The 27,027-nt window shown below is 44.3% G+C and overlaps 1 protein-coding gene across 2 annotated transcripts; it reads left to right on the top strand.

The window, feature by feature from the left end:
* The first annotated feature begins 5,895 nt into the window (after positions 1 to 5,895).
* On the top strand, positions 5,896 to 20,631 carry GOSR2 (golgi SNAP receptor complex member 2). 2 transcript variants are annotated; one of them, XM_073582340.1, is made up of 6 exons: positions 5,896 to 6,052; positions 7,745 to 7,809; positions 10,495 to 10,603; positions 13,731 to 13,863; positions 17,913 to 18,053; positions 20,217 to 20,631. In XM_073582340.1, the coding sequence occupies exons 1-6, from the start codon at positions 6,024 to 6,026 to the stop codon at positions 20,376 to 20,378; spliced, it is 639 nt and encodes a 212-aa protein (XP_073438441.1). In that variant the 5' UTR covers positions 5,896 to 6,023; the 3' UTR covers positions 20,379 to 20,631. The 2 variants fall into 2 exon arrangements, with proteins under 2 accessions (XP_073438441.1, XP_073438442.1); XM_073582341.1 differs by lacking the exon at positions 17,913 to 18,053.
* Positions 20,632 to 27,027: the final 6,396 nt, after the last annotated feature.

Below are 27,027 nucleotides of genomic sequence, written 5' to 3'. Positions count from 1 at the left end.
GAACCATCTATCAGTGGCTGGGCATCAGTGCACTTGTGGCGCCCCCAAGAGTACGGTCGCCACAGTGGCATTACCTTCCTCCTAGGGAGTGTGATGTCATGCTTGGGAGCAACGAAGGATCTCTCTAGCAGTTAAACCAACACACAATATAGTTCCCACTCCAGGCCAGCAGGGAGACCTCTGAACCTTACTGCTGAGGAGCTGCTCTCTGTGGTCGGGAGGAGGTAAGTTATGGCAGTCTGTGAAGGGAAGGGGAAGTATGTGGACGTGAGAAAGGGAGCTGGAGGATGAGCACAGTTAGTGCACACTCCTAGCTGGAGCGCATGGTCGGGATTCCGGTCTCCGAGTTTGTAGGGACACTGACGGTCCTGCAGCAGAAACCGGAGGAAGTAGCAGCTGTAAATGCTCTGTTCCCAACTAAGGCTCAGAGGCCCCAGCAGCGACGAGTGTGAGCCAGAAGGAAAAGGCTATGGCTGCCTGCCATATGAGAAAGTTCCAAAAGAGAGTCAACAGGGGAACTTCAGTGAACTCAGTACTGCGAGTACCTCAGATAAGTGCTAGAACGGAGGCCACACTACCTATCTGCAGAAAGAGAATTCCAAATTTGCTTCCAGGCTGACCAACTCCTTCTCCATCTGTACTCTGGGTCCTGGACGGCACTTACCAAGTACAGGTAAAGGAACTGCACGACTGTGTCTGTCATCTTTCTCCTGCGCCTGGCGCATGGCTCTGCTACATCCTGCACTGCACACCATCTACCAACTCTTTCATCTGCCCTGCGACTATGGCCCTACCTGTGCAGGGCTTCTACATCTTAGCTGCACCACAACATCTGTCCCAGAGAAGCGACACTGCAGCGCGGGTCAATGTGATCAGAAACCACAGGTGGCGTCACGTATCATTCACCTATAAAAGTTATTCACCCCTTTGCATGGACGCCCAGGGCCACGGAACTGGTCATCACCACCAACGTGACACATCCCTCTGAGACACCTGCCTGGTACCGATTAACCCCACTACCCTGGCTGGCCATCCACACTCCATGTTAGATTCATCTTGGACTGGGAATTTCACGATTTGACTTGATAACCCAGGCATGGTATGATAGAAAGAGCTACATGGACTAATGTGAAGTGTGGTCTGCTGCATCATTCACTTTTGGTGGGGGTGAAGGACACAAGGAAAGGGGTTCTTCCTGACCAGGAGCCAGCACTTGACGACTCAGTGCTTGCATTTTTTGAAACTTCAGAAGAGGAGGGCATATTTGCTGGAGTCTGTTTCGGCAATGTAAGCCAAAACCAGTTCCTGATGCTCCGGCTTTAAAAGCGGTTAACCTACTCCCAGAAAAAGTAGCCTTCCAGGCGTTCCGGAGCCAGACTATGACGCGTGCTCAACACCTCCTGCCTTAGCTGTTATCGTGCTTTTGCCACTACCAGTAGATGCACCACCACCATCAGCACCAGCTGGCCCCGCCACGCCCACGTCCGCGGCCTCTTCCACCCTACTTCAAAATGTTGCAGAACATGAAACCAAAATAACATCAGATATATGGTACTGTATCAGAAGCGTACAGCTCTATACAGTCAAAGGATGATTGTCAATCTCCCTATATATACCATCAGTCACAAAGAGACGCTCACAGGCTCAGTATGGCTTAGACAAGAATATAAAAAGTAGAAAAAGGGTACAGTATCATCAGATAGCAGGTATATATAGCATAGTTTAAACATTCTAAATCTCCGTAGATATTTCAGGAGGCAGACACAGACGCTCTCAGGCTCAGTATGGATTACAACACAATATAAAAAGCTGTAAAACGGTAATGGATCTGAAGAGTACAGCTGTACACAGTGTAGGGGTCATTGTTGTCAATCTCAGTATTTATTTTCACAGTCAGAAAATAACTCTCACTTGGTCAGTTTGGATTAGACCAGAATATAAAAAGCAGTAAATAGGTAATGTATCACAAGCGTAGAGCTGTATACACTAGTGTTGGGGTAATTTTTAAATGTACATCTAAATTGCAGGAGTAACCCACAGACTGTCACACGCTCAGGATGGATCATACCACAATATAACAAGAAGATCCGCAAGAAATAATCACACATGTGGGACAATGTTCCAGGTGTCAATGATACACTTAGAGTGGTGGGTGGAGGAGGACTTCCTGGCAGAAAGGGTACAATATCACCAGATACCAGGTATATATAGCATAGTTTAAACATTAAAAATGTACGTCTATATATTCAGGAGTAGTGTTGAACCACCCCGCTAGTGTTCCAGTTCGTTTTGGTTCGTCGAACACGAGACAAGTTCGTCGAATGTTTGTCGAATGTTTGACGAACAACGTCGAACACCATTGAAAACAATGGCAGGCAAACACAAACACATACAAACACATAGAAAACAATTACAAAACACCTTAAAAGGTGTCCCAAAGCAGACAAAATGCTCAGAATACAAAAATAACATATGGAAAACGGCAACTACATATAGAAAAGAGGTGGAGGAGCAAAAGGAGGAGGAGGAGACACAGATATAGGCATGTCAAGAAAGGCTGGAATAAAAATGTAAAATAACAAAAAACAGTAAAAATCTGAAATCGAAGACGATCATATACCGTCGGACTTCCCACCATAAATTAGGCCAACTGCTGATCAGGCAGCGTTATTCCCACGAACCTCCGAACAGCGCCCATGAAGGCAAAGTGTTTGGATTCTGGGGCAGTATGGTTGCAAAGCTGAACCTTAAAGGAATGTCCAGAAGGGCACCACGAGGAGTGGAGCCTGCAGCTTAATTCGACTCCACCCGGGAAACATCAACCATGCCAGCTACAGAAAAGATTGACAGATTGCAAGCTTTGTTGATTCTGTGGGTGGTGGTGGACGTCCGTTTTTAGTTGTGCTAGCGATTTGTCAGCTTAACTCCGTTAATGAACGAGACTCCGGCATGCCCCCGCGGTACGCATCAAGCTTACTAGAGGGACACGCGAGGCTCTGGCACGCGAGATTGATCAATTACAGGTCTGTCATGCCCTTACATGTCCAGGGCTGCATGCGCGCTACACTGAAAGGTCCAGCGTGTGTCGCTTACAGGTGCAGATAACCCGCTGAACCCCGTTAGTGATCGGGATCTGGGATTACAATTCTTCCCCGCGAACGAGGATTGCCCAGTAAGTGCAGGTCAACCGGAATTCCGGAATTAGGCCTAACCGGCATTCCAGAAAAAATGAAAAAATGAAGTGTCCAAGCCACAGGTGCTGTAGCTTGCTTAACAGCTGGGCTCCTCTGCTGAGTAGCACGCAGTTCTTACATAAACAGGCGGCATAGCTTGGTTCACTGGTGGGCTCCTCTGCTGAGTAGCAGACAGTGCTACAAGTCCCAAAAGGATATTCTGAACAAGATGCGGTAAAAAATAATTAGAAACACACACGGTGTAGCTCCTTGACAGGTGTACTACATCGCTTGCTACCACACACCGCTACTATGCCATGAAACAGTCTATTAACATTGAAAACTACTATTAATGTGAAAATGAAGTTACGCTTTTGGTGAACGAACCGTTCTCGAATGGAACCTCGAACAGCCAAATTTTAGGCAAAGTGTTCGAGTTCGACGAACGGCTCGAACACCGCCCAAAACAACTGGAATTTTAACTTGGCAAACAGGTCGACTCGAACACCACTATCTCTACTCAGGAGGCAGACTCAGACGGTCTCAGGCCCAGTATGGATTCGACAAGATTGTAGAAAGTTGAGAAAGAGTACAGTATCACCCGATGACAGGTATATATGTAGCATAGTTTACACATGAAAAACCTATGTCTATATATCAGGAGGCAGACTCAGAGGGTCTCAGGCCCAGTATGGATTTGCGTGATTGTGCAAAGTTGAGAAAGGGTACAGTATCACCGGATAACAGGTATATATAGCATAGTTTAAGCATTAAAAAACTATGTCTATATATCAGGAGGCAGGTTCAGAGGGTCTCAGGTCCAGTATGGATTTGACGTGATTGTACAAAGTTGAGAAAGGGTACAGTATCACCGGTTAACAGGTATATATAGCATAGTTTAAACATTAAAAACCTATGTCTATATATCAGGAGGCAGACTCAGACGGTCTCAGGCCCAGTATGGATTCGACGTGATTGTAGAAAGTTGAGAAAGGGTACAGTATCACTGGATAGCAGGTATATATAGCAGAGTTTAAACATTATAAATCTGTGTGTATATTTCCGGAGTCTGACAAAGACACTCACAGCCTCAGTATGGATTAGACAAGAATCTAAAAAGTAGAAAAAGGGTTATCTATTCGAAGCGTACACCAGTATACACTGTTCGGGTATTTTTCAATCTTCATATATATTTCAGTCTCAGTAAGACAATCCAGACTCTCCGCAAGAGGAAACGAGATGGATACAAGTACAGACGGAAAGTCGATTGATTGCAGAAATTTTAGAATTACTAATTACGGTAAAAACTCCCGGGAGAATTCTCAGAGGCAATGCTGACCCTCAATTACTTTGTCTGTGGAGACAGCGAAAACAGTTCTTGTGAAGAAAGGGTTGCTGTATCGCAGTACCGTGGAACCCATCACCGTTACTCATCTCCATCAAATTGTGATCACAGGGACAGATGTAGACATTGTCCTCACTGCCTATCATGATCTGTCAGGTAACTTTGGAGTGCAAAAGACACAAGCCACAGGCCGTAGGCGATTCTATTGGATTGGCATGAGAGGACACATTTAAAAATGTGTGCAGGAATGTCACACGTTTGTGAGTCGGAAAACAGTGAAAGCTGATGATAAACCACCACTGCATCTCATTGTGAGCTGACGTCCATAACAAATGGAAGCCATTGATCATCTGAAGATAGAGCCCAGCAGGACAGGGCATAGGTACGTCTTAACCATCATCTATCATTTCACTAAATTTGTATTGGCAGTCCCAGTGAAGTATTTAACAGGCCAGACTACACAGTGGTGGAGCAGGGAGAGGTAAGTATTGCAAGCGCTGGTGCCCTGAGCAAGCAGGGGGGCCCACTCTTAGGCGGCGGTACTGGCACAGGGCCCCTCATAGTATGCCGGTGTGTCTGACGGCGGGAGTGCACCCCCACCATCAGAGACACTTGATTCTACTTTGAGGGACCTTGTGCCACTGCCGTTGCCAAAGAGTGTAATGTAAGTTCCCTGCCCGTGGTCTTATACTTACCACCCGCCATCTTCATCTTTTATTAGCGCCACTCCGGTCGTCTTCTGCAGTGTTTTCTGGGCGATCAGGTGGTCACAACTCAGTGCAAGTCTATGAGACCCAGAACGAGACCCTCATAGACTTACACTGAGAGCTTGCGACCGTTGCCTCAGAAGTCCGGGTCAGTCAGGAGATGCGGTCACATTATGGCGGCTCGTGACCGGATAGAAAACGGCTGGTAAGTATAATATTAGGTGCAGGGAAATTACATTAGTGGCGCCACTCCAGCACTGAAATAAAAAACCCGCTGGAGCGGTGCTTTCACCTATGAATATGTATTTATGTGCACCTATAACTATATATATTATACACACAAGTACTTATATCTTCACACTAGTCAGTCGGTCTCTAACCTGCTCTTATCACTTAGCCTGCAGCTACAAAAAAAATAAATAAAAGCAAGCAGGCCACCTTGTTACCATGCCAACAGACCTAACGTTACTCTCCTACTGCCTATGACCAACTAAACCCAGTCACATCATTTTCCTTCCCTCTCAATAATTAGGTTTGAAAAAAAACACTAAACAAGAACACAGAACAATAATCCTGAACGTATTCAAAGCCACGTTAATTTTCGCCGAGCGGTTCAAACCCTTGCAGCAGGCATTGAAATAAACAGCCTGGAGGGAGAAGTCAGGGGCCTGATGGAACCCGGAAGTGATGACGTGGGCCGGCAATAGTGGAGTCAGCCTAGGAGCGTAGGCAGCTGATTGCCGATCCATACTTAATCAATTGCCGAGCGCAGATTGGCGACATTCAGGATCTAGAGCCATGGAGGCTCTTTACCATCAAAGTAACAAGTGAGTGTTAGTGTCAGGGACAGGGAGACACAAGCGGCCATGGCTCCATAGAACGAACACATGGCTGTTGGCACAGTGTGCTATTACAGGAGGTTATATAATATGCTACTGTTGTGCTTATTGCTATCACTTACACGTTATCTGACCATTAATATTGTGTAAAATGCCTCAATTAGGTAATATTTTGTTTCTTTGTTACCAAAGGACAATTTCGGATAAGGCCGCTTGTTAGTGTTTGTATTTTGGCCTCGGTGTATGGACTTTCCTTATTCTTTGGTAAAAGGGGTTGTCCATTTTATTTTTGGGAAAGTTTATATATTTTAATTACAATGTAATGAGTTAATTACTTAAATGTATGTAAGACTAAACCTAATTTTTGCAATTGGATTTCATTAAAATTATGATTTCATTTCTGAGTAGCTAAAAAAAAAATAAAAAACAGATAAGAGTCACAAACTCTCCCGTCAGAGCGAACTCACTGACAGATTCTCAGCCAACTCATTCTGCAGCCAGCAATAAGCAGCGCAAGCAAAACTGAGGCTATAGAAGACAAACGTTTTTAATGGAACCCGATTGTACAAATGATTTTTGGCCCCAATTAAGGGCATTTAAGTAAAAACAAAATGTCCTCCAAGATGGACAACCCCTTTAAATCTCACTTTCCAAGCGAGGCAATGTTGGCAATTCCCCATTTTTGCAGATGTTTTCATGCAATTGTTGTAGCAAAGTTGGAACTGTTGTGGAGTAAGGGTACTTCACACTAAGCGAGATCGCTGAAGCGTCACCGATTTTGTGGCACAACAGCGACCTCGCCAGCGATCTCATTACGTGTGACATTTAGCAGCGACCAAGCCCCCACTGCGATGTCACTGATCGTTTGACAGCTTACTAGCGATCATTTAGCGACGCACCAGCGATCCTTACCAGGTCGTATCGTTGTTGGGATCGCTGGTGCGTCGCTAAGTGTAACGGGACCCTAAGCATCCACAGCTCTACTAAAATGTGGCCACATTGAAGGGGTTTTCCAAGAATTAATTTTTTTTCTTTCTTCTCCTGTATAGGTTTGTCTAGGTTATAGTTAGAAAATCTGCTGCATTTAACAGATCAAGCAAAATGATTGTGATTTTATGAAAACTTCATAGAACTGCAACTACAATACGTTTTTCTGGCACACAATTTTTCAGCATAAACATTACAATTGGTCTTTACTCCCCCAGTGCTGTGTTATCACCAGATCTGCCCTTACCTGGGTCTCAGTAGTGACATCATGTAGTCAGCACTTAACTATAGCAGAGTGTCTTGATGTCCCCACTACGGCCAGTCAGCAAAAACCAGGAGCTGTGGCAGAAAATCCTCCCTGGAGCAGTCCTGCCTAATGGCATCTCCATAACTCGATATGTGATGGAACATGCCATAATGTGTATGAACTTGTGATATAATATTACCCCATAGATTTCTATGATCCGTTGCCATATTTGCGCTGCTGTCCTAGTTTATCCAGGATTACCTGGAAGCAACTGTTGCAAACTCTCAGCTGTGCAAAGTATTAGGTTGGTCCATGTATTAAGCCACTGGATAGTAACACAATATTTCCATTCACTAACAGTCAGCAGTGGTCTTGAAAATAGTTTAAAAAAAAAAAAAATTACATGAAGAACTTATTTTAATGATTTACTCGTATTCTTTCTTTAGACATGTCCATGAAGTTCAGAGTCAGATGGGACGGCTGGAGTCGTGTGACAAACAATCTGTACATCGTAAGTATTAATATCCATTAGTAAGGCTGGGTGTACATTGGTGTTTCTCTTCTGTTAGGAACAGGAGAAAAAGCTAGTTAGACCCTACTGACACGTGAGTTATAGAGAAGGCAAAATAGCGGTGAGCGTGCATGTGTATAGGGAAGGCAGAATAGCGGTGAGCGTGCGTCTGTGTTTAGAAAGGGCAGAATAGAGGTTAGCGTGCATGTGTGTTTAGAGAGGGCAGAATAGCAGTGAGCGTGCATGTGTATAGGGAAGTCAGAATAGTGGCGAGTGTGTGTGTGTATAGGGAAAGCAGAATAGCGGTGAGCATGTGTGTATAGGGAAGGCAGAATAGCAGTGAGCGTGCGTGTATAGAGAAGGTGGAATAGAGGTGAGTGTGTGTATTTGTATAGAGAAGACAGAATAGTGGTGAGCGTGTGTGTATAGGGAAGGCAGAATAGCTGTGAGTGTGTGTGTTTGTATAGAGAAGACAGAATAGTGGTGAGCGTGTGTGTGTATAGAGAAGGCAGAATAGCTGTGAGGGTGCGTGTTGAGAGAAGGCATAATAGCAGTGAGCGTGCGTGTCTATACAGAAGGCAGAATAGCGGTGAGAGCGCGTGTCTATACAGAAGGCAGAATAGCGGTGAGCGTGCGTGTCTATACAGAAGGCAGAATAGCGGTGAGAGCGTGTGTCTATACAGAAGGCAGAATAGCGGTGAGAGCGTGTGTCTATACAGAAGGCAGAATAGCGGTGAGCGTGCGTGTCTATACAGAAGGCAGGATAGCGGTGAGCGTGCGTGTCTATACAGAAGGCAGAATAGCGTTGAGAGCGTGTGTCTATACAGAAGGCAGAATAGCGTTGAGAGCGTGTGTCTATACAGAAGGCAGAATAGCGTTGAGAGCGTGTGTCTATACAGAAGGCAGAATAGCGTTGAGAGCGTGTGTCTATACAGAAGGCAGAATAGCGTTGAGAGCGTGTGTCTATACAGAAGGCAGAATAGCGTTGAGAGCGTGTGTCTATACAGAAGGCAGAATAGCGTTGAGAGCGTGTGTCTATACAGAAGGCAGAATAGCGTTGAGAGCGTGTGTCTATATAGAAGGCAGGATAGCGGTGAGAGCGCGTGTCTATACAGAAGGCAGAATAGCGGTGAGCGTGCGTGTCTATACAGAAGGCAGAATAGCGGTGAGAGCGTGTGTCTATACAGAAGGCAGAATAGCGGTGAGAGCGTGTGTCTATACAGAAGGCAGAATAGCGGTGAGAGCGTGTGTCTATACAGAAGACAGAATAGCGGTGAGCGTGTGTCTATACAGAAGGCAGAATAGCGTTGAGAGCGTGTGTCTATACAGAAGGCAGAATAGCGTTGAGAGCGTGTGTCTATACAGAAGGCAGAATAGCGTTGAGAGCGTGTGTCTATACAGAAGGCAGAATAGCGTTGAGAGCGTGTGTCTATACAGAAGGCAGAATAGCGTTGAGAGCGTGTGTCTATACAGAAGGCAGAATAGCGTTGAGAGCGTGTGTCTATACAGAAGGCAGAATAGCGTTGAGAGCGTGTGTCTAACCAGAAGGCAGAATAGCGTTGAGAGCGTGTGTCTAACCAGAAGGCAGAATAGCGGTGAGAGCGTGTGTCTATACAGAAGGCAGAATAGCGGTGAGAGCGTGTGTCTATACAGAAGGCAGAATAGCGGTGAGAGCGTGTGTCTATACAGAAGGCAGAATAGCGGTGAGAGCGTGTGTCTATACAGAAGGCAGAATAGCGGTGAGAGCGTGTGTCTATACAGAAGGCAGAATAGCGGTGAGAGCGTGTGTCTATACAGAAGGCAGAATAGCGGTGAGAGCGTGTGTCTATACAGAAGGCAGAATAGCGGTGAGAGCGTGTGTCTATACAGAAGGCAGAATAGCGGTGAGAGCGTGTGTCTATACAGAAGGCAGAATAGCGGTGAGAGCGTGTGTCTATACAGAAGGCAGAATAGCGGTGAGAGCGTGTGTCTATACAGAAGGCAGAATAGCGGTGAGAGCGTGTGTCTATACAGAAGGCAGAATAGCGGTGAGCGCGCGTATGTCGACCGAACAAGCGTCAGTCACCTTTAGTATATACCTATGAAGATCTTATTTCTTCCCTTTGTTTGTGACGTGGGCTTGTCCAATATTCGCGTAGATTTAATACCTTTATATGGAGCCTAATATAAATCACTCTCCATCTGTACATTTGGGAATCTTTGTGCATTAGGAAACAGAGGGAGTCACTTGTACCTGTAAGTATTAGGCTGAGTGCAGACGGAGTTTTGAGCCCTGCGGATTTTTCCGTGCAGAATGGAAGAAAACCGCAGGTCAAATGACCTGCATTTTTCCTGCGGATTTCTTCCATTTTTCACGCGGTTTTCATGCGTTTTTTGTGCGGTTTTCCATTGCGGTCTTCCCCCTGCGGATTTGGTAACAGGGGAGATAGAAAACCGCACAAAAGAAGTAACATGCTGCGGATTTTGTACCGCAGGAAAACCGCGCGGAAAAATCCGCAGCGTCTGCACAGCGTTTTTTTTTTTTTTTTCATTCATTTTAAAGGTACTGTACATCACAATGCGGATATGCAACGTTTCTGTGCGGTAAAATCCGCTGCGGAAACGCTGCAAATCTGCATCGTGTGCACATGGCCTTAGACTTCCACCGGGCCCTGACCATAATTATGTTGATTTGTTCTTTATTAGTCCTAGAAAACGAGATCCAAGCCAGAATAGACCAGATCTTTAGTAACCTGGAGCGTCTGGAGATCTTGTCTAGCAAAGAGCCGCCTACCAAACGGCAGAATGCCAAACTGTGAGTAATGGGGGTATCTGCTGTGTAATCCATTGGGAAACCTTACTGAGGGGCCATATCGCTCAGAAAAGAGTCATGCGGCATTAAATACTCCTGCTTTTCATGGCCAGAATGCATCACCCTTTATAATCTTGTCTTTATTTATTTTTTTTTTTTTTCTGTAACCAAAACCCTCTCTTGGCACTAGAACCACTGCTTTTTTTTTTTTTTTTTTTTTTTTTTTTTTTTGCTGCTTTCTTTCTACAGTGTATGCTTAACGTGCTAACCAGTGTACGGTTTTATTCAGCACAAACACAGAAAAACCTGTTTGCTGCACTTCTTGCAGCAATTTTGCACTTCCTCATTGTTTTCTATGGATGAAAAACGCTGAAAGAATCACAACCGCTGCAATTCTCAAATTCAGTCAGGAAAAATACCAAGCGTGTAATGAGATTTCGGAAATGTCATAGCTTTTGCGGGTACCATAAAATTTTTTTTTTTTTTTTTTAAAAAGAAAACTTCCTACATGTGAATGTAGTCTGCTAATAGGAGTTGTAACACTTTCTGCCAAAAAGAAAAAACAAATAAAAACTAGCACTATTCAGAAGACTGATACTATTTTCCAGAAAATCAAGAAGAACAGCATCCAATCTGGGTGAAAAAACAAAAATGCCCCTTTATTTTGCCATAATGCGACATTTCAACCAATTGTAGGTCTTTTTCAAGCATGCTTATTAAGGCGTAAATGGGTATTCCTATCTCCAAGATCCTTTCTCAGTATGTAGTAGGTATAATAATAGTGAATACTTCCAATTAGAAATATAGTATAGTTCTTCTGATAAGCTATATCACCTACCCCAAGTGTATGCCATTGCCATGGCATAGGTATTTATGGTTACGGTCACTGATATAGTGGTCGTAACCATGGATACCAAAGTTACTGCAATTGTCCTGCACATGAGGTAAGTGGTATAGTGAATCAGAAGAACTACACTACATATCTAATTGGAGTTAATATTCATATTGAGAAGGGAATTAGCCTTTAAGTTTAGACATCATGTGTTGTCTGCTTGCATTGGTCTACATGTGAAGCCAGCCATCAAACATCACAGAATTGAGCCCTGTTCTTCATGTTACAATGATGCTGTCAGACAGTGGATCTCATTGGTTTCTATTGTGTACATTTTTATGGCTGCAGCAGTCGTATATTACTCCCAGAAACACTGCCACTCCAGTCCACAGGTCACATGTGGTACTGCAGCTTTGCACCATTACGGTGACAAAGATGCAAGTTGTCCTCTGTGTATGGGTAATGTGTAACTTGTGCCAGTACCTGTGACCCTCTGATCAGCCATAGTTTAACTGATAACCATTTTCACTTGCTTATCAAAAAATGAAAGGGTTTAAAAAAAAAAAATTAAATTTCCCACCGTGAAGCGGAATCATTTCTTTACACATCGTTGCTTCAGTCATCCTAATTATTATTTTTTTATGTTTTCAAATAAGAAAAAAAAATTCCCAGATCCTATCTCCTGTTATAACCTAAACTTCAAAAAGGTAGAAAATGCTTCAGAATAATAATTTACTAAAAAGAAAAAAAAAAAGTACGGAAGGGGGGATAAGGCGCAAGAAGTGAAATACTTGTGAGGCTGGCATGCAGTCCCCCCTCCACGGATTCCACACACACCCCCGGGGCGTTCTTGGGAAGCTTTTAATTGAAGCAGGTCAGAGAAAGGGCACAGAACAGGTTTCCTGTGGACGGTTTTATGATCGTGATTCTAGTTTCCATATTGAGCAGGTATATACCTCTGTTAACCCCCCCTGTACCAAAGTCGAATATTGGATGGAACCCAAAAAGGTCAGCTGCCTCGATGACAGATGGCGACAGTTTTGGTGTCAGTGTGTGCAGTGAGAGTTTGTACCTGCAGGGGGCAGTATAGATCACCCCTTGTTTGTAAAGGGCCATTGACCTACATGAAGGCACGCAGCTACCTTCACAAACGTGGGAATCCTCATAAATAATTTGCATTCACAAAAATGGCACAGCAGCCAAAACACTTAAAGGAATTGTGAAGGATTGGAAAATATGGCTAACATACCACAACATCTACTCTCAGGTTGTGAGATTGACACTAGTGATGAGCGCGCGTGCTGTGATAAGGTGTTATCTGAGCATGCTCGTGTGCTGATCGAGGGTCTTCGGCCTGCTCGAAAAATATATGTTCAAGTCCCCGCTGCTGCATGCCTCGCGGAGGTGCTCAACATCCGCAACACATGCAGGGATTGCCTAACAAACAAGGAATCCCTGCATGTGTTGTGGCTGTCGAACAGCCGCGAGACATACAGGCAAAGGACTCAAACGTTTTATTCAAGCACACCAAAGACAGTCGGTCAGCGCACGAGCATGCTCAGATAACACCTTATCACAGCACGCTCGCTCATCATTATTTGTCATTTATCCCTGTTCCCTTCATTGGAGCTGAGCTGCAATACCAGAAGTAACCTGTGGACAAGCATGCCACTGTTTCTAGAATAAATCTTCAATGTTTCTTTAATCACTACTCAGACAACCCCTTCTCAATTTCTATAGTCTCCATTATAAAATAACCACAGCCTGTACTTCCCTTTAGGTCCAGTTCCAGCAATGGTGGCTGGCGCTGGCTCTCCTGGTGCTCGGTGCAGTCGCTGTTTCAGCAATGGCGGCTCTGGCCCTCCCCGAGGCTTGCTTGACGTTTTGTCACGTGAGCCTTACAGCCAATTGACGTCCGCTTCACTCTCGTTTTCTTTGGATGAAACTGGCACCCGAAAAATTTGAGAGCTGCTGCTGTTCTCAGATTTCCTCCGAATATTAGTTACGAATGAAGGATGTGAGAGTGAAGCGGCCACTGATTGGCTTTTTTGGCTCACGTGACATAACGCTCAGGAGGGCCAGCGCTGTCATTGCTGCACCAGAGGCGAGTTTAGGCTGTGGTCCTTCTACATTGGGGAATTTAGCAGTTTTGAGAAGGGGTTTTCCGAGTAGTGGACAACCCCTTTAACTACCTGCTACCTCTGGGAAAAGCACGTGTATTGCGTGTATGTGACAGGTCTCAGGTGATAGAATAAATGGCTCATAATTAAACCACTGACCTATTTCTACTTTCGACAGGCGAGTGGACCAGCTGAAATATGACGTGCAGCATTTACAAACGGGATTACGAAATTTTCAGCATCGGCGTTACACTCGAGAGCAGCAGGACAAAGAGCGAGAGGAGCTGATGACACGCTCTTACACCACCAATGTGAGTTTAGATCCCCGCTAAAATTTAGCTACATTGTATCCATGAATTATGTTGCCATTAGGTTGTCTGATGCCCTCCTTTTCCCCCCACACACCTGCACTCTCAGCTTGATTGAGCTTCCATGTGTTCCCAAGGGGGAAAGTGAAATAAAAGGATCAGGCATGTCAAAAAGTAACACGCTTGGTTTTCTTTTATTCCCATCATCTGTTATCAGGGAAGATTCTAGCTTCTCCCTAGGGGGGTTTACACTCTCAAAACTCATCAAAAAGATACAGTGGGCAATAACCCTTACAGAGTAGATTCTCTACCGATCCCTCCAAACACTTTCATATGCTGTATCCACTTTTAGCTTTCGTAAAGGGGTTGTGCAATATAATAAAATTATGGCTGCTTTATTTTCCCAGCAACAGTGCCACATGTGTTCATAGGTTGGCTGTGGTATTGCAGTAACATTTAACATTGATTTCAAAGCAGCTGAACTGCCATAGCAGGCACAGCCTATAGAGAGGTATTTGTGGAGGAAAGCAGCCATGTTTTTTTTTTCTTTTGTGTTTTTTTTTTTTTTTTTTTTTTTTTTTTTTATCCTGTGCAATCCTTTAAACATTTTAAATATGTCTATAAAAGTTCATGCCAGCAGGTGTTGAAGGCTTTCATCCATCTGATTGAGGGCTTACAAAATAATTTAAAGATTTTAAATTGCTAGTCTGGGGTTTCTGTTTTTATTTAAAGCGCCACTCTAGCACTTTAAGGTTCTTTCTTGAAGTGCTGATGTGGTAGTAATGCGAGTCCCCTGCCCCCTACTCTTACACTTGCCAGTCGCCATCTTCACCTTTTATCCACGCCGCTTTGGTCAGATTGTGACCAACAGTTTGTGACCTGCTGGATCACGCCAGTCAGTTTTCAATGCAAGTCTGAGAACTTCCTTGTGGCTCTTATAGACTTGCAATGAGAGCTTGTGACCATCACCTCTGAATTCCGGTTAGTCAGAAGATGTGGTCACAAGATGGCAGGAGAAAAGCTGAAGATGGTGCGTGCTGATCATGTAAGGCAGTGTTCCTCCAACTCCAGTCCTCAAGGCCCACCAACAGGTCATGTTTTCAGGATTTCCTTAGTATTGTTCAGGGGATGAAATTATTGCCTGTGCAGGTCATGCAATTATCACCTGGGCAATACTAAGGATATCCTGAAAACACGATCTGTTGGTGGGCCTTGAGGACTGGAGTTGGGGAACACTGATCTAAGGTGCTGAGATCTGTAGCACCACTCCAGCGCCAAAATAAATAAAATAGTTGGAGTGGTGCTTTAAGAAAGGTGTGGATGCCTAAGGCTGCTGATTTTTCTAAAACTTAACTATGAGCAAAAGTGGTTACAAAGGTTCACACTTTCTAGCAAAAGTTGAGTTGGGTCCCACAAGCCTCTGCATCCCTTCTCGCTGTGAAAGTGTGATTTCTTGGTAACTGCCTACTATCAGTGCTGGAATAGTGTAAAGATTGAAACCTTGAGATACCACTGGAGCTCACACTGTCACAGCCAGCAGAGCAATGGCTGAGAGCTTGTCGATAAAGAATCTGAATTTTAGTAAGAACTTTCAGAGCTGCCGATTCGTAGACCATCTGAAGTAAACAAGAATTGATTATTCTTAAGGCCTCCATACACATTAGACTAAAGTCGGCCATACCCGCCAATATTGATAGGGTCAGCTGACAGCCTAATGTGTATGGGAACCTCCCAAAGGATCGGCATGGTTAGCTTCTGACAGCCGATCGTCTTGTTCTCCTTCCAAATAAGCTGCTGCTCTCTCATCGAGAACACAAGAACATTCGGCCGAGTGGGACAGTCAAAAGAGAGCTGTTGGCCAATCATTCAGCTAACCGCTACCTAATGTGTACCGGGCCCTTTAGATTTCTTAGAAGAGACTTTAATAACAAATGTTTTTGCTGTTCTGATCCCCAAACATAATGCAATATACTCTTGGAGAACCTACAGCAAGTGTTACATTTTCTTGCAGCGCCCCTTTAAGCAGTAGACCATTCTCTGCTCAGTCAGTGGGCTGTCAGCGCATTACTCAGACATATCTGGTTTTCTAGAGCAAAAGACTCTCTTTGTAGCCTTTTAGATAGGGATCTCAAATGGGCGCCCCACCACTCCCCACTACACCTCCATTATGGGGTTTTTGAAACATTGATACATACAGCTCTGGCAAAAATTAAGAGACCACTGCAAAATTTTCATTTTGTCTGATTTCTCTCTTTATAGGTATATTTTTGAGTAAAATGTAAATTGCTTTTTTATTCTATAAATTGCTGACAACATGTCTTCGAATTTCCAAACACTAAATTTTGTATTTTCAGAAAATGAGAAATGGTCAAAATAACAAAAAAAATGCAGTGCTTGCAGACCTCAAATAATGCTAAGAAAACAAGTTCATAATCATTTAGAAACAACAATACTAATGTTTTAACTCAGGAAGAGTTCTGAAATCAATATTTTGTGGCATAACCATGATTTTTAATCACAGCTTTCATGCGTCTTGGCATGCTTTCTACCAGTCTTTCACACTGCTTTTGGGTGACCTTATGCCACTCCTGGTACAAAAATTTAAGCAGTTCTTTGTTTGATGGCTTGTGACTATCCATCTTCCTCTTGATTACATTCCAGAGGTTTTCAGTGGGGTTCAGGGCTGGAGATTGGGCTGGCCATGACAGGGATTTGATGTGGTCGTCCTTCATCCACACATTGACCTAGCTGTGTGGCATGGTGCATTGTCCTGCTGGAAAAAACAGTCCTCAGAGTTGGGGAACATTGCCTGAGCATAAGGAATCAACTGTTTTTCCAGGATAACCTTGTATGTGGCTTGATTCACACATCCTTCACAAAGATTAACCTGCCCAATTCCAGCCTTGCTTGAAGCATCCCCAGATCCTCACCGATCCTCCACCAAATTTCACAGTGGGTGCAAGACAGTGTGGCTTGTACGCTTCTCCAGGTCTCTATCTAACCATTATATGACCAGGTGTTGGGCAAAGCTGAAAATTAGACTCATCAGAGAAGATTGTTACTCCAGTCCTCTATGGTCCAATCCTTATGGTCTTTGTCAAACTTCAGCCTGGCTCTCCTTTGCTTCTCATTCATGAAAGGCTTTTTTTCTAGCTTTACATGATTTTAGCCCTGCCTCTAAGAGCCTGTTATGAACTGTTCTTGCCTTGCACTTCACCCCAGCTGCCATTTGCCATTCCTTTTGTAGATCACTTGATGTCATCCTGCGGTTGCTCAGTGACATTCAAATAAAATGACGGTCATAATGGTCAGTGGAGAGTCGTTTTCGCCCCCTGCCGGTCTGTAGCTCTGTTGTCCCCAATATCTGCTGCTTGACCTTGTTGTAATGGACTTCAGTCTTAGAAATTTTAAGGATGGAGGCAACATGACGCTCACTGTATCCCTCTGCTAGTAAAGCCAGAAGTGAGCCCTTCCTTTCTTCACTCAAGACTTTTCTTTTCAACTCCTTTGGCATGGTTAAAAGTTATTTTTTCATTCCTATTACTTTTGGGATATTACTAGCACTTGTTTTGCCATCCAGCTTGTCCTATTGCAAGAGGATTATGAACACCACAGCAGGGTTTTTTATACTTTCCTTCCTTAAATAAGATTTGGTTCAGGTGATCACCTAATCAGAAGCACATTAAGTAGAATGAGGTGTACTCGGGTTGGAATTCAAGTGACACTGGAATGGAATGGCTGTCAGACATGTAGAGAAGCTGATTTTTATAAAACTGTGCATTGGTCTCTTAATTTTTGCCAGAGATATATTTTTATAAAGAAAATGACAACTCTCTTAATTTTCAACTGATTCCACATCCCGTTTAGGTGGACTACAGAGATAATTTGGAAAGTGTATGAAAAGCTATTGAGAATTAAAATATTCTTTTTTATGATGTTATAATCTGGTCTGGGGACATGGTGATAGCTTGTTTAATGGTAATTTACAACGATTTTTGTTTTTTAATAACACATAACCACTGGGGTCACCCCCTTCCCAATTTCTCACACAGGATTCAGAAACCTCAATACACATTGATGAGACCCTTCAATTTAATTCATCCGTCCGTAATGCTCACCAAGGGATAGACGACCTTCTGGGGAGTGGGACCACTATACTGGAAGGGCTGAGGGACCAAAGGAAGACCTTAAAGGTGGGGAATCAGAAGGGACAGGAAAGATTAATGGCAGTGAGCTGTAAACCACGCACACACTGCTTTGTATGGTCTGCTCCATGTTTGGTGTCAGTGATGATCCTGAGACTGCTCAAAGGTAGAAAACTTGGCTTGGTTTGTTTTCCACAGAAACAGCACCACTCTAGTCCAATGGTTGTATCTGGTATTGCAATTTATGTCCACTTAAGGAGGGCCGAACGGTAATACTGCACACTGTCGATAAAGAAGTGCAAATAAGTTGAACCTTTTTATTTAATCCTGGTCTGTCCATTAATTTATCTGTTGCATTCATCTAAAAGACACTACTATTAAGACACCACATCTTTTAGTGGGTAACAAAAGGTAGTTTACATAACCATGATCCTTCAAAGCTGTCCCATAAAAACAAGGTCTTTCCCTATTTTGTTTTATGTACCTTAGGTTTTTTGTGTCTTGCTTGTGGCTACAGCTGACAGTTTTCTGTCTCTGTTCTTCTGCCACATAGATTCATTGCCATTGAGATTAAAGAGAATGTCAGCAGGTTTTTGCTTTGTATTCCGAGAGCAGTTTGATGTAGGGACAGAGACCCTGTTTCCTGCAATGTCACTGGGCTGCATGCTGTCATTTTGATAAAATCGCTGTTACCGCTTCTGCAGATCTACCAGTTCTCTGAATGCTGAATCATATATAACCCCGCCCACACCACTAATTGGCAGCTTTCTGTGTACACTGTGCATGGGCAGAAAACTGCGACTAAGTGGTAGGGGCAGGGTGATACAGAGCAGGAGGACTACATGGCACCAGACAACTAGTCCTCTAGTGACAACCTCCTACTAATAAACCTCTGATATTATTGAAATTTCAAAAAGCAGAACAGTAAGTGAGGCAGCGCTGGAATCAGGGTCTAAGCCCCTGCATCAAGTTGCTCTCAGATTACATAGCAAAAACCTGCTGACAGATAACCTTTAACAATTGCAGGAATTGTCTTTCAACCTCTTGTTTTGAACATCCCTCTGTCATAAACTGGGAGTTATACTGTGTTGTTTCCATGAGCAGAGAGACTGCCCTATATCTCTTTTGATTAGTAGGCCTGTCATGGTGTCATTCCTATGTCACACCACAATATTGATGTCTCCGGGCCTACTAACAGAGGAAGTGTTGGCAATAGTGGCAGGTCGGAGGGTTGCAGGGCTCTGATCTGGTGGCCGCTGATTACTGATGTAGCTGCCGGCTCAGAATCCTGTGAATCTTTACCTAACTGTACTTCTGGGAGTTGTTTCCCAATTGTCGGATATCCCCCTTGCAATCTTGAAGGCGTTTTCCAGCAGCTCTCACTTCCATATTGGGTGCTAGTGTTTGCTGCTGGCGAGCCGTTCTTTGACCCTTGGCAGATATCATGCATGCCAAATAGATATTGTCCTAATAATAATTACAGGCCTTGTGCACCGTGCCTTCCAAGGGGCTGACATATGCCAAGACAGCAGTGCTTCCTACTCTCCAGGCGGAAGTGCGAGGCATTGGATAAGTGCTATAAAGGGGTTATTCAGTCTGCTTATCCCAGAATCCATGCCAGCATTGTCAGAGTGTCTGGTATTGCCGATCGGCCACTTCCACTGCTCCAATACCAGACCCAGTCCACTGCAAAGATTGGTTCTCTTTCCATTCTGCCCAGTGGCAGCTGTAAGTTTGCAGAATTGTATCATTTAACCATTAGGCAGTATTTGGAGCTCTATATCAGAAAACCATAATTTCTGGCTGTTTTTGGTATTGCAGCTCAATTGAAGTGAATGGAGCCAAGCTGCAATACCACACACAACCTGTAGACAGGTGTGGTGCTGTTTCTTGAAGAAAGCAGCTATGTTTATCTATTCCAGTGCATCATCTTTAACCTACCCAGTCTTTTGTCACCTCTGGAGCGAAATGGTGCCCCTACTAAAATGACATCCATTTTTGGCTAGATGAATCTTCTTGCCATTGGGGAATAGGAGTGATGGGCATTGTTGCTTAGATTTCAGATTCTGATGACTATATTTCTGTGATCTCTTCCCTGTGTCCTGTCACCTCTTATCTTGTATGATCTTTCTCCAGAGTAACTCCATATCTTCCCCCCTGTTTGTCACTCCTCACTTTCCTTCCCCTATTTTTTGTGTTGTCTTTCCCTAGGGAACCCAGAAGAAGATCCTGGACGTTGCAAACATGCTCGGCCTGTCCAACACGGTTATGCGTCTGATTGAGAAGCGAGCATTCCAGGACAAGGTCATCATGATTGGAGGGATGCTGCTGACCTGTGTGCTCATGTTTCTGGTCTTTAAATACCTGACGTGAGATAGAGGGTTAACAATCTATTTCCTGGACTGTGCCTCGGCCGCCTCTCTGTGCTTTTTCCACCCCCCCATTGTACGCTGTGAAATCTCCGTTAAGGCAGTGGAAGAAAAGTAATTTAAGGAAGAACGTAGACTTTTAACTAAGACATTTAACGCTTTACGAACTAGAGATGCTGAAGTTCTTATGTGTATTTAATACAGTCTCTTAACTGCACATCGTCTATTAAACCATATGACGCCATGCAGCGCAGTGACACGGAGTGTGGACTGATGGCCTACAGAAGCTCGCTCAGTGATTACTGCCAGGTACACACGGCACACTTGGTCCTCATACATGTCTCTGATCGCATAGGCCTCTTGCACTTTGGGGGTATTTGCTGCAATTTTGTAGTGAAAGCCAAACATGTTACAAGTGGATTTTGCTACAGATTTGTCTAAGCATGGCAAACAATTGCACTAAATCTGCACTAGATGTCAATTTCCAAAGTAAAATTTCTGCATGGTATAGAAGACATTTAACAAACGTCATCGGGGGTACCGCCATGGATCACCGGTAACACGTGTTGCTGCAGCTGGATGTAATTGGTGTACAGAACAGCACAAAAAAGGTGTCAGGTACAGTCGATTAGCTCCCGTTGTCTTCTACAGGAGCTGCACTACCTGGCAGCATCCACTAAACTGTGCACAGAAGTGTGTGTGGATAGCTGATCAGTGGGGGTGCCGGCTGTATGACACCCACCAATCTTAGATTGAGGACCTCTCATGGGGAAAGATCATCAGTATAATAGTAGTGAAAAACACCCTTAAGTTACAAGACTTCTGCCCTTATGATCACTCTTCCTGTCTCTATGACCGGTTTCCCGGTCTGAGTACGGACTACTATGCACGGACAGGACACTTGTCTGCTAAACCAAACTTAACAGCCTCTTAGGTTATGTGCACACGTTGTGGATTCTGGCGCGGATCCGCAGCGGATTTGGCCCTGTGGATCTGCAGCAGATTCTCCTGTGGTGTACAGTACCATTTTAACCAATGCAAAATAAAAAACGCTGTGCATATGCTGCGGAAAATTCCGCACGTAAAAGCAGCAGTTTATTTTCCGCAGCATGTCAATTGTTTTTGTGGATCTGCAGCAGCGTTTTCCATTCTGGCACATACAAATCAATCTCTCTCTCGGCACATGGGACAGAGTTCTGAAGGAATCTGCAGGAAAACAGCATGCGTTTTACCCTGCGTTTTCTGCCAAGAGATGTGGATTATCTGCAGGCTAATCCGCAACGTGTGCACATACCCTTAGACATATATGAGACTGTAGGGTTCTGGTATAGCGTGGTGGAAAAAATCAATGTTGATTAGAGACTTTGCGCATAATTGATATATTACGGTTTCATGCATGGTGCTCATTGTGAGGATTGATGTCTCATCCAAACTACACTGTGGGACCTAGTGTGGAAACCTGGGTGGAATATTGTCAAGATCTTAGTGTTTGCCTATCCACGTCAGAGCACTGATCTAACGTTCGGCCGGCATCAAACAGGCATATTTCACGGTCCATATATGAGCTGCAATCCAAATTATATCTTCATCGATGCAGATAAAGCTGTAACTTTGAGGGTATTGCCGTCCTTGTGCGGTTTGTGAAATGAGACCATCTGAACCTGGCCTTGGGCCGGTTTCACGCATCTGAGGACAGACCGTAGTGTATGTACAGAACATGGGTATCCTGACTCGAATGCAACAGTCTCACATGTGCCTTTGTGGTTGCTCATTCTCAAGTCAGGAGACCCACTGCCTATACATACATTGCGGTATGTTATCAGACCTTGATTCCCGGGTCTGTGAAATCAGCCTAAGGCTTCTTTTACATTTACTATGTTTTTTGCGGGCCTTATTGCTCTGATTTTTCCGGGCTCCCGCAAAAAACGGGCCGCAAAAAACCTTCTCGGAACGCCGTTTTTCCCTGTTTTAACAAATTGGTGGGGAAAAAACGACGTTCTGCAAAAACAAGCTACCGTTGTTTTTGCGGTACCATTTATTTAAATGGGGGGGCCGTGTCCGTAAGCCGTGAAAAATATAGAGCAAGCTCGATAGGTTTTTCATGGCCGCAAATACGGCCATATGGCACACGATCCGACTAATTTTTGCGGGCCAATTTTGCAGCCCCATAGAAATCTATTGGGGCCAGAAAAACGGCCAGCAAAAACACGACAAGTGTAAAAGTCTAATAAAATAATTAGTGTTGATAGTGGCCTGAGAGAAAAGGGGTTACATCGACTAGATCCTACAAAAATATGTATCATAGAAGGTGAACACGCAGCTATACATCTGACAACTGATTAATGATCTAAGGTAAGGACAAAGTCATTGAAGTTGGGAGTATGCGGGTCCACATTCAGAACCCTTATTTATGCTTGGCCGTGTGTGGGAATACTGCTGTATTTGCTGTAGCTGGAATCTGCTTATGATAAGTACATGAGCTTAATTCTCCTTCACAGGGCAAATATAGGCTGTAGGCACATGATCAGTTTGTTCTGATTGGGTGCTATATTTGTTTTTGTGCAAATTTTTTTTTTTTTTTTAAACTGGTGTGTTTTATAGTAGCTTATCACATGATATTTGGTAACATGTATAATAATAGTAGAAAAAAAAAAAACACGAAGAACCAATCAGCACTGTTTAATATGTTCGATCTCTACACAAAAGGAACTCGGTAATGATTAAACGGCACCCTCTAGTGGTAGGTACTTATTTAACAAGTTGGCTGATTAGTATTAGATATGTAATAGAAAAGGTAAACCCAGCGTCTAGCTTTGTATCTTTAGGCCTCATTTAGACGCCTGCTTTTCACGGATAGAATACACACCCATTATGATTTTTTTTTTTTTTTTTTTATTTTATTTGTATAGTTAAATTTCACATCTATACACGCCACTCCAATACAGCGGCATATTGCAGTGGCTGGTTTTTGGAGGTGGATCCATCTACTTCTCATTTCATGTAATGTCCTTATTGAGGAGAGGGGAGAAGTATTAAAGAAGAAGAAAAAAAAAAAAAGTGAAAAAGTACAGACATTTAACTGCATATTTGTTTTTGCACACCTATCTTGTTCAGTTTGATAGTGTTGGACATGTACTTTTTATGTAGCTTCTAGCTACACTTTTTTTTTGGGGGGGGGGTGGAGAAAAGGGATTTTGTTAAATATTGTTTGTATGTGTGTATATATATATATATATATATATATATATATATATATATATATATATATATATATATATATATAGTCTAATGGGTTTTTTTTATTACACACGCACCTCTGGCAAAAATTAAGAGACCACTGCTAAATTTTCAGTTTGTCTGATTTTTCTCTTTATAGGTATATTTTTGAGTAAAATGTAAATTGCTCTTTTATTCTATAAACTACTGACAACATGTCTCCGAATTTCCAAGCACTAAATCTTGTATTTATTTTCAGAAAATGAGAAATGGTCAAAAGAGCAAAAAATGCAGTGCTTGCAGACCTCAAATAATGCTAAGAAAACAAGTTCATAATCATTTAGAAACAACAATACTAATGTTTTAACTCAGGAAGAGTTCAGAAATCAATATTTTGTGGAATAACGATTTTTAATCAGTTTTCCACCAGTCTTTCTCAATGCTTTTGGGTGACCTTATGCCACTCCTGGTACAAAAATTTAAGCAGTTCTTTCTTTGATGGCTTGTGACTATTGATCTTCTTCTTGATGACATTCCAGACTTTCAATGGGGCTCAGGTCTGGAGATTGGGCTGGCCATGACAGGGATTTAAAATTGATGTTAGTTTATGCTTGGATGTGTTGGTCAGTTTTTTGAAACTTATATTCATTAACCTTCTGACTGAGCACTCCACCTCTTAGCCACAGGCGTTTTTAAGGGCCATCACCCCTCCACAGAGATATAGATTTCAGTCTAAGGAGAGGATTTACATAGGTTCTCTTACAGATGAAGACTTTAGTCTAAGTGAGGATTGGCAAGGTTAGGGTCCTGGAAAACGAGAAACGCCTTACCGTGGCTTCCAGGTACACATAAATTGGCCATTTTATGCGCTAAGCGTTCTCAATTTTTCATATTTCTAATGCAGTAAAGCAATTCATATTTCAAGTTTGCATGCTATGGCGCTAGAATGTGCTTCCTATTTTGTTTGAGGGATTTGATGTGGTGGTCCTTAATCTACACTTTGATTGACCTAGCTATGTGGTATGACGCATTGTCCTTCTGGGAAAACCAGTCCTCAAGAGTTGGGGAACATTGCCTGAGCAGAAGGAATCAACAGTTTTTCCAGGATAACCTTGTATGTGGCTTGATTTACACGTCCTTCGCAAAGATTAACCTGCCCTAGTCCAACCTTGCTGAAGCATCCCCCAGATCATCACGGATCCTCCAACAAATTTCACAGTGGGTGCAAGACACTGTGGTGTGTACGCCTCTCCAGGTCTCTGTCTAACCATTAGACGACCAGGTGTTGGGCAAAGCAGACTCATCAGAGAAGATTACATTACTGCTGTCCTCCATGATCCAATCCTTATGGTTTTTGTCAAATTTCAGCCTGGCTCTCCTTTTGCTTCTCATTGATGAAAGGCTTTTTTCTAGCTTTACATGACTTGAGCCCTGCCTCTAGGAGCCTGTTACGAACTGTTCTTGCCGTGCATTTAACCCCAGCTGCCATTCGCCCTCTGCTGGTCTGTAGCTTTGTTGTCCCAAATGTCTTTCGCTTGACCTCGTTGTAATGGACTACCATCTTAGAAATTTTAAGGATGGAGGCAACATGACGCTCACTGTATCCCTCTGCTAGTAAAGCCAGAATTTAGCCCTTTTCCTCACTCAAGACTTTCTTCAACTCTTTTGGCATGGATAAAAGTTATTTTTTTCATTCCTATTACTTTTGGGATATTACTAGCACTTGTTTTACCATCCAGCTTGTCCTATTGCAAGAGGATTGTGAACACCACAGCAGGGTTTTTTTTTTTTATACTTTCCTTCATTAAACAAGATTTGGTTCAGGTGATCACCTAATCAGAAGCACATTAAGTAGAATGAGGTGTGCTCTGGTTGGAATTCAACTGACACTGGCATGGAATGGCTGTCAGACATGTAGAGAAGCTGATTTTTTATAAAACTGCAGTGGTCTCTTAATTTTTGCCAGAGCGATATAATATATATGTATATGTGTTTTATTCGGACTCCCATGACAGCACCACGGGAGAGAGGGGATCCGCCCTTCGGGAACAGGAAACCTACAGATACAAAAGGGCGGCACCTCTCCCACGCATCAGTTGGTTTCCTTTTCCTGAGGGGACGGGATCCTGCAGATGACCGGATCCCAGGCCGGCCGGTTCAGGTAGCGGGGGGTCTCCTACCTCGGCCTGGTGCGGAGCTCCTGGAAGACGCCACGGTGGCCCAGGGCGGGTGGCACGGCAGTGGCGTAGACAGCAGGGAGCGGCGTCCGGAGGAGGTCCGTCTCCATAAGCAGACCGCGCTGGTGAGTATGCCCCCCGGGGACTCCCAACTCCAGCGGCGCGATCGCGGTGGTCGGGGGGGGCCGGCACGGCTGCAGGGCGTTGGGGCCGGGGAGCGCTCCATAGTGCAGGGCCCGGGCATTCCGCGTGACTTCCGGTCACGTTGGGAGTCGCGGTGACGTCAGGGGGCGGAGCCTCGGGGCTCTTCAGGGTCGGCGGCGCCACTGCGCCGGCGCGGGGACCCAAGATGGCGGCGCCCATCAGGAGGACGCCGGTAAGCGCCGGTTCCCCTGCCAGAAGCGGCGCCAGCTGGGGGGGGCGCGGCAGGAGATAGCTGCTGTCCGGAGGAGGGGTATATAGGCAGGACCCTAGATGGGTGCCTTGCCTTGGCCACATTATTGCAAGCCAGTAATGGAGAGCGATCAGCAGCAGCAGCAACGGCGGCAACAGCGACAATCTTCACTGCTGCCCCTGGATGACCTTATTCAGGTCAAACAGAAGAAGAAAGAGGCCCGTGACAGGAGCGTCCGGGACGAAGTGACCAGTCCAGTCATAAGAGCTCCGCTAGGCGGACAGGAGCATCGACTGAGAAAAATCCCCCTCATTCTCCGGTACTTGATTGTGGCAATGGTAAGTGATCTTCGTGAATGTCCACTCAGTGACGGGGCCTCCTTCTGTGTTTTATTCTAGGGGAAGAAAGCTACGAGTAAAACCAGACACAGGGAATGTGCACTCTGTGCATGCCCGTTACCAGATTCATGCCCCAAAAAGTTATGTCCCCCCTGTATCCAGCAGACAGTGGCGGATGAGTCACCCGCAGTAGCGGCGTGTTTAAGGGATATAGTAAGGGCAGAGATGAAGGAAACCCTAAAATCCCTGTCCCAACCAGAGAGCGTAAGAGGTGAGGACCCGGTGGAGTCGGATTCCTCGACAGAGTGGAGAAGTAAGGGCTCCCACATTTCATCTCCCTCGTCCTCCTCAGAAGACGAGGACTCTGGTCGGTTTTGCCTGCCGCTCGACCGAGTAGACAAATTGGTAAAAGCGGTCAGAGGAACAATGGAGGTGGAGGAGCCGAAGCCTCAATTATCCATGCAGGATGTGATGTTCGGGGGGCTGGAGCAGAGGAAGCGTAGGGTCTTCCCACTAAATGAAAAGATC

The sequence above is a fragment of the Dendrobates tinctorius genome, unplaced genomic scaffold (genome assembly GCF_039654945.1).
Source record: "Dendrobates tinctorius isolate UK_male_01 unplaced genomic scaffold, ASM3965494v1 ptg000071l, whole genome shotgun sequence".
In the NCBI taxonomy this organism is placed as follows: domain Eukaryota; kingdom Metazoa; phylum Chordata; class Amphibia; order Anura; family Dendrobatidae; genus Dendrobates; species Dendrobates tinctorius.
Note: the sequence above shows the minus strand (reverse complement) of the source record. Positions and strands in the feature narration are given on the sequence as shown.

Coding starts and splice junctions, on each gene's coding strand:
- GOSR2 (XM_073582340.1), top strand. CDS start 6,024: ATGGAGGCTCTTTACCATCAAAGTAACAA. Junction 7,810..10,494: donor TGACAAACAATCTGTACATC/GTAAGTATTAAT, acceptor GTTCTTTATTAG/TCCTAGAAAACGAGATCCAA. Junction 10,604..13,730: donor AAACGGCAGAATGCCAAACT/GTGAGTAATGGG, acceptor TACTTTCGACAG/GCGAGTGGACCAGCTGAAAT.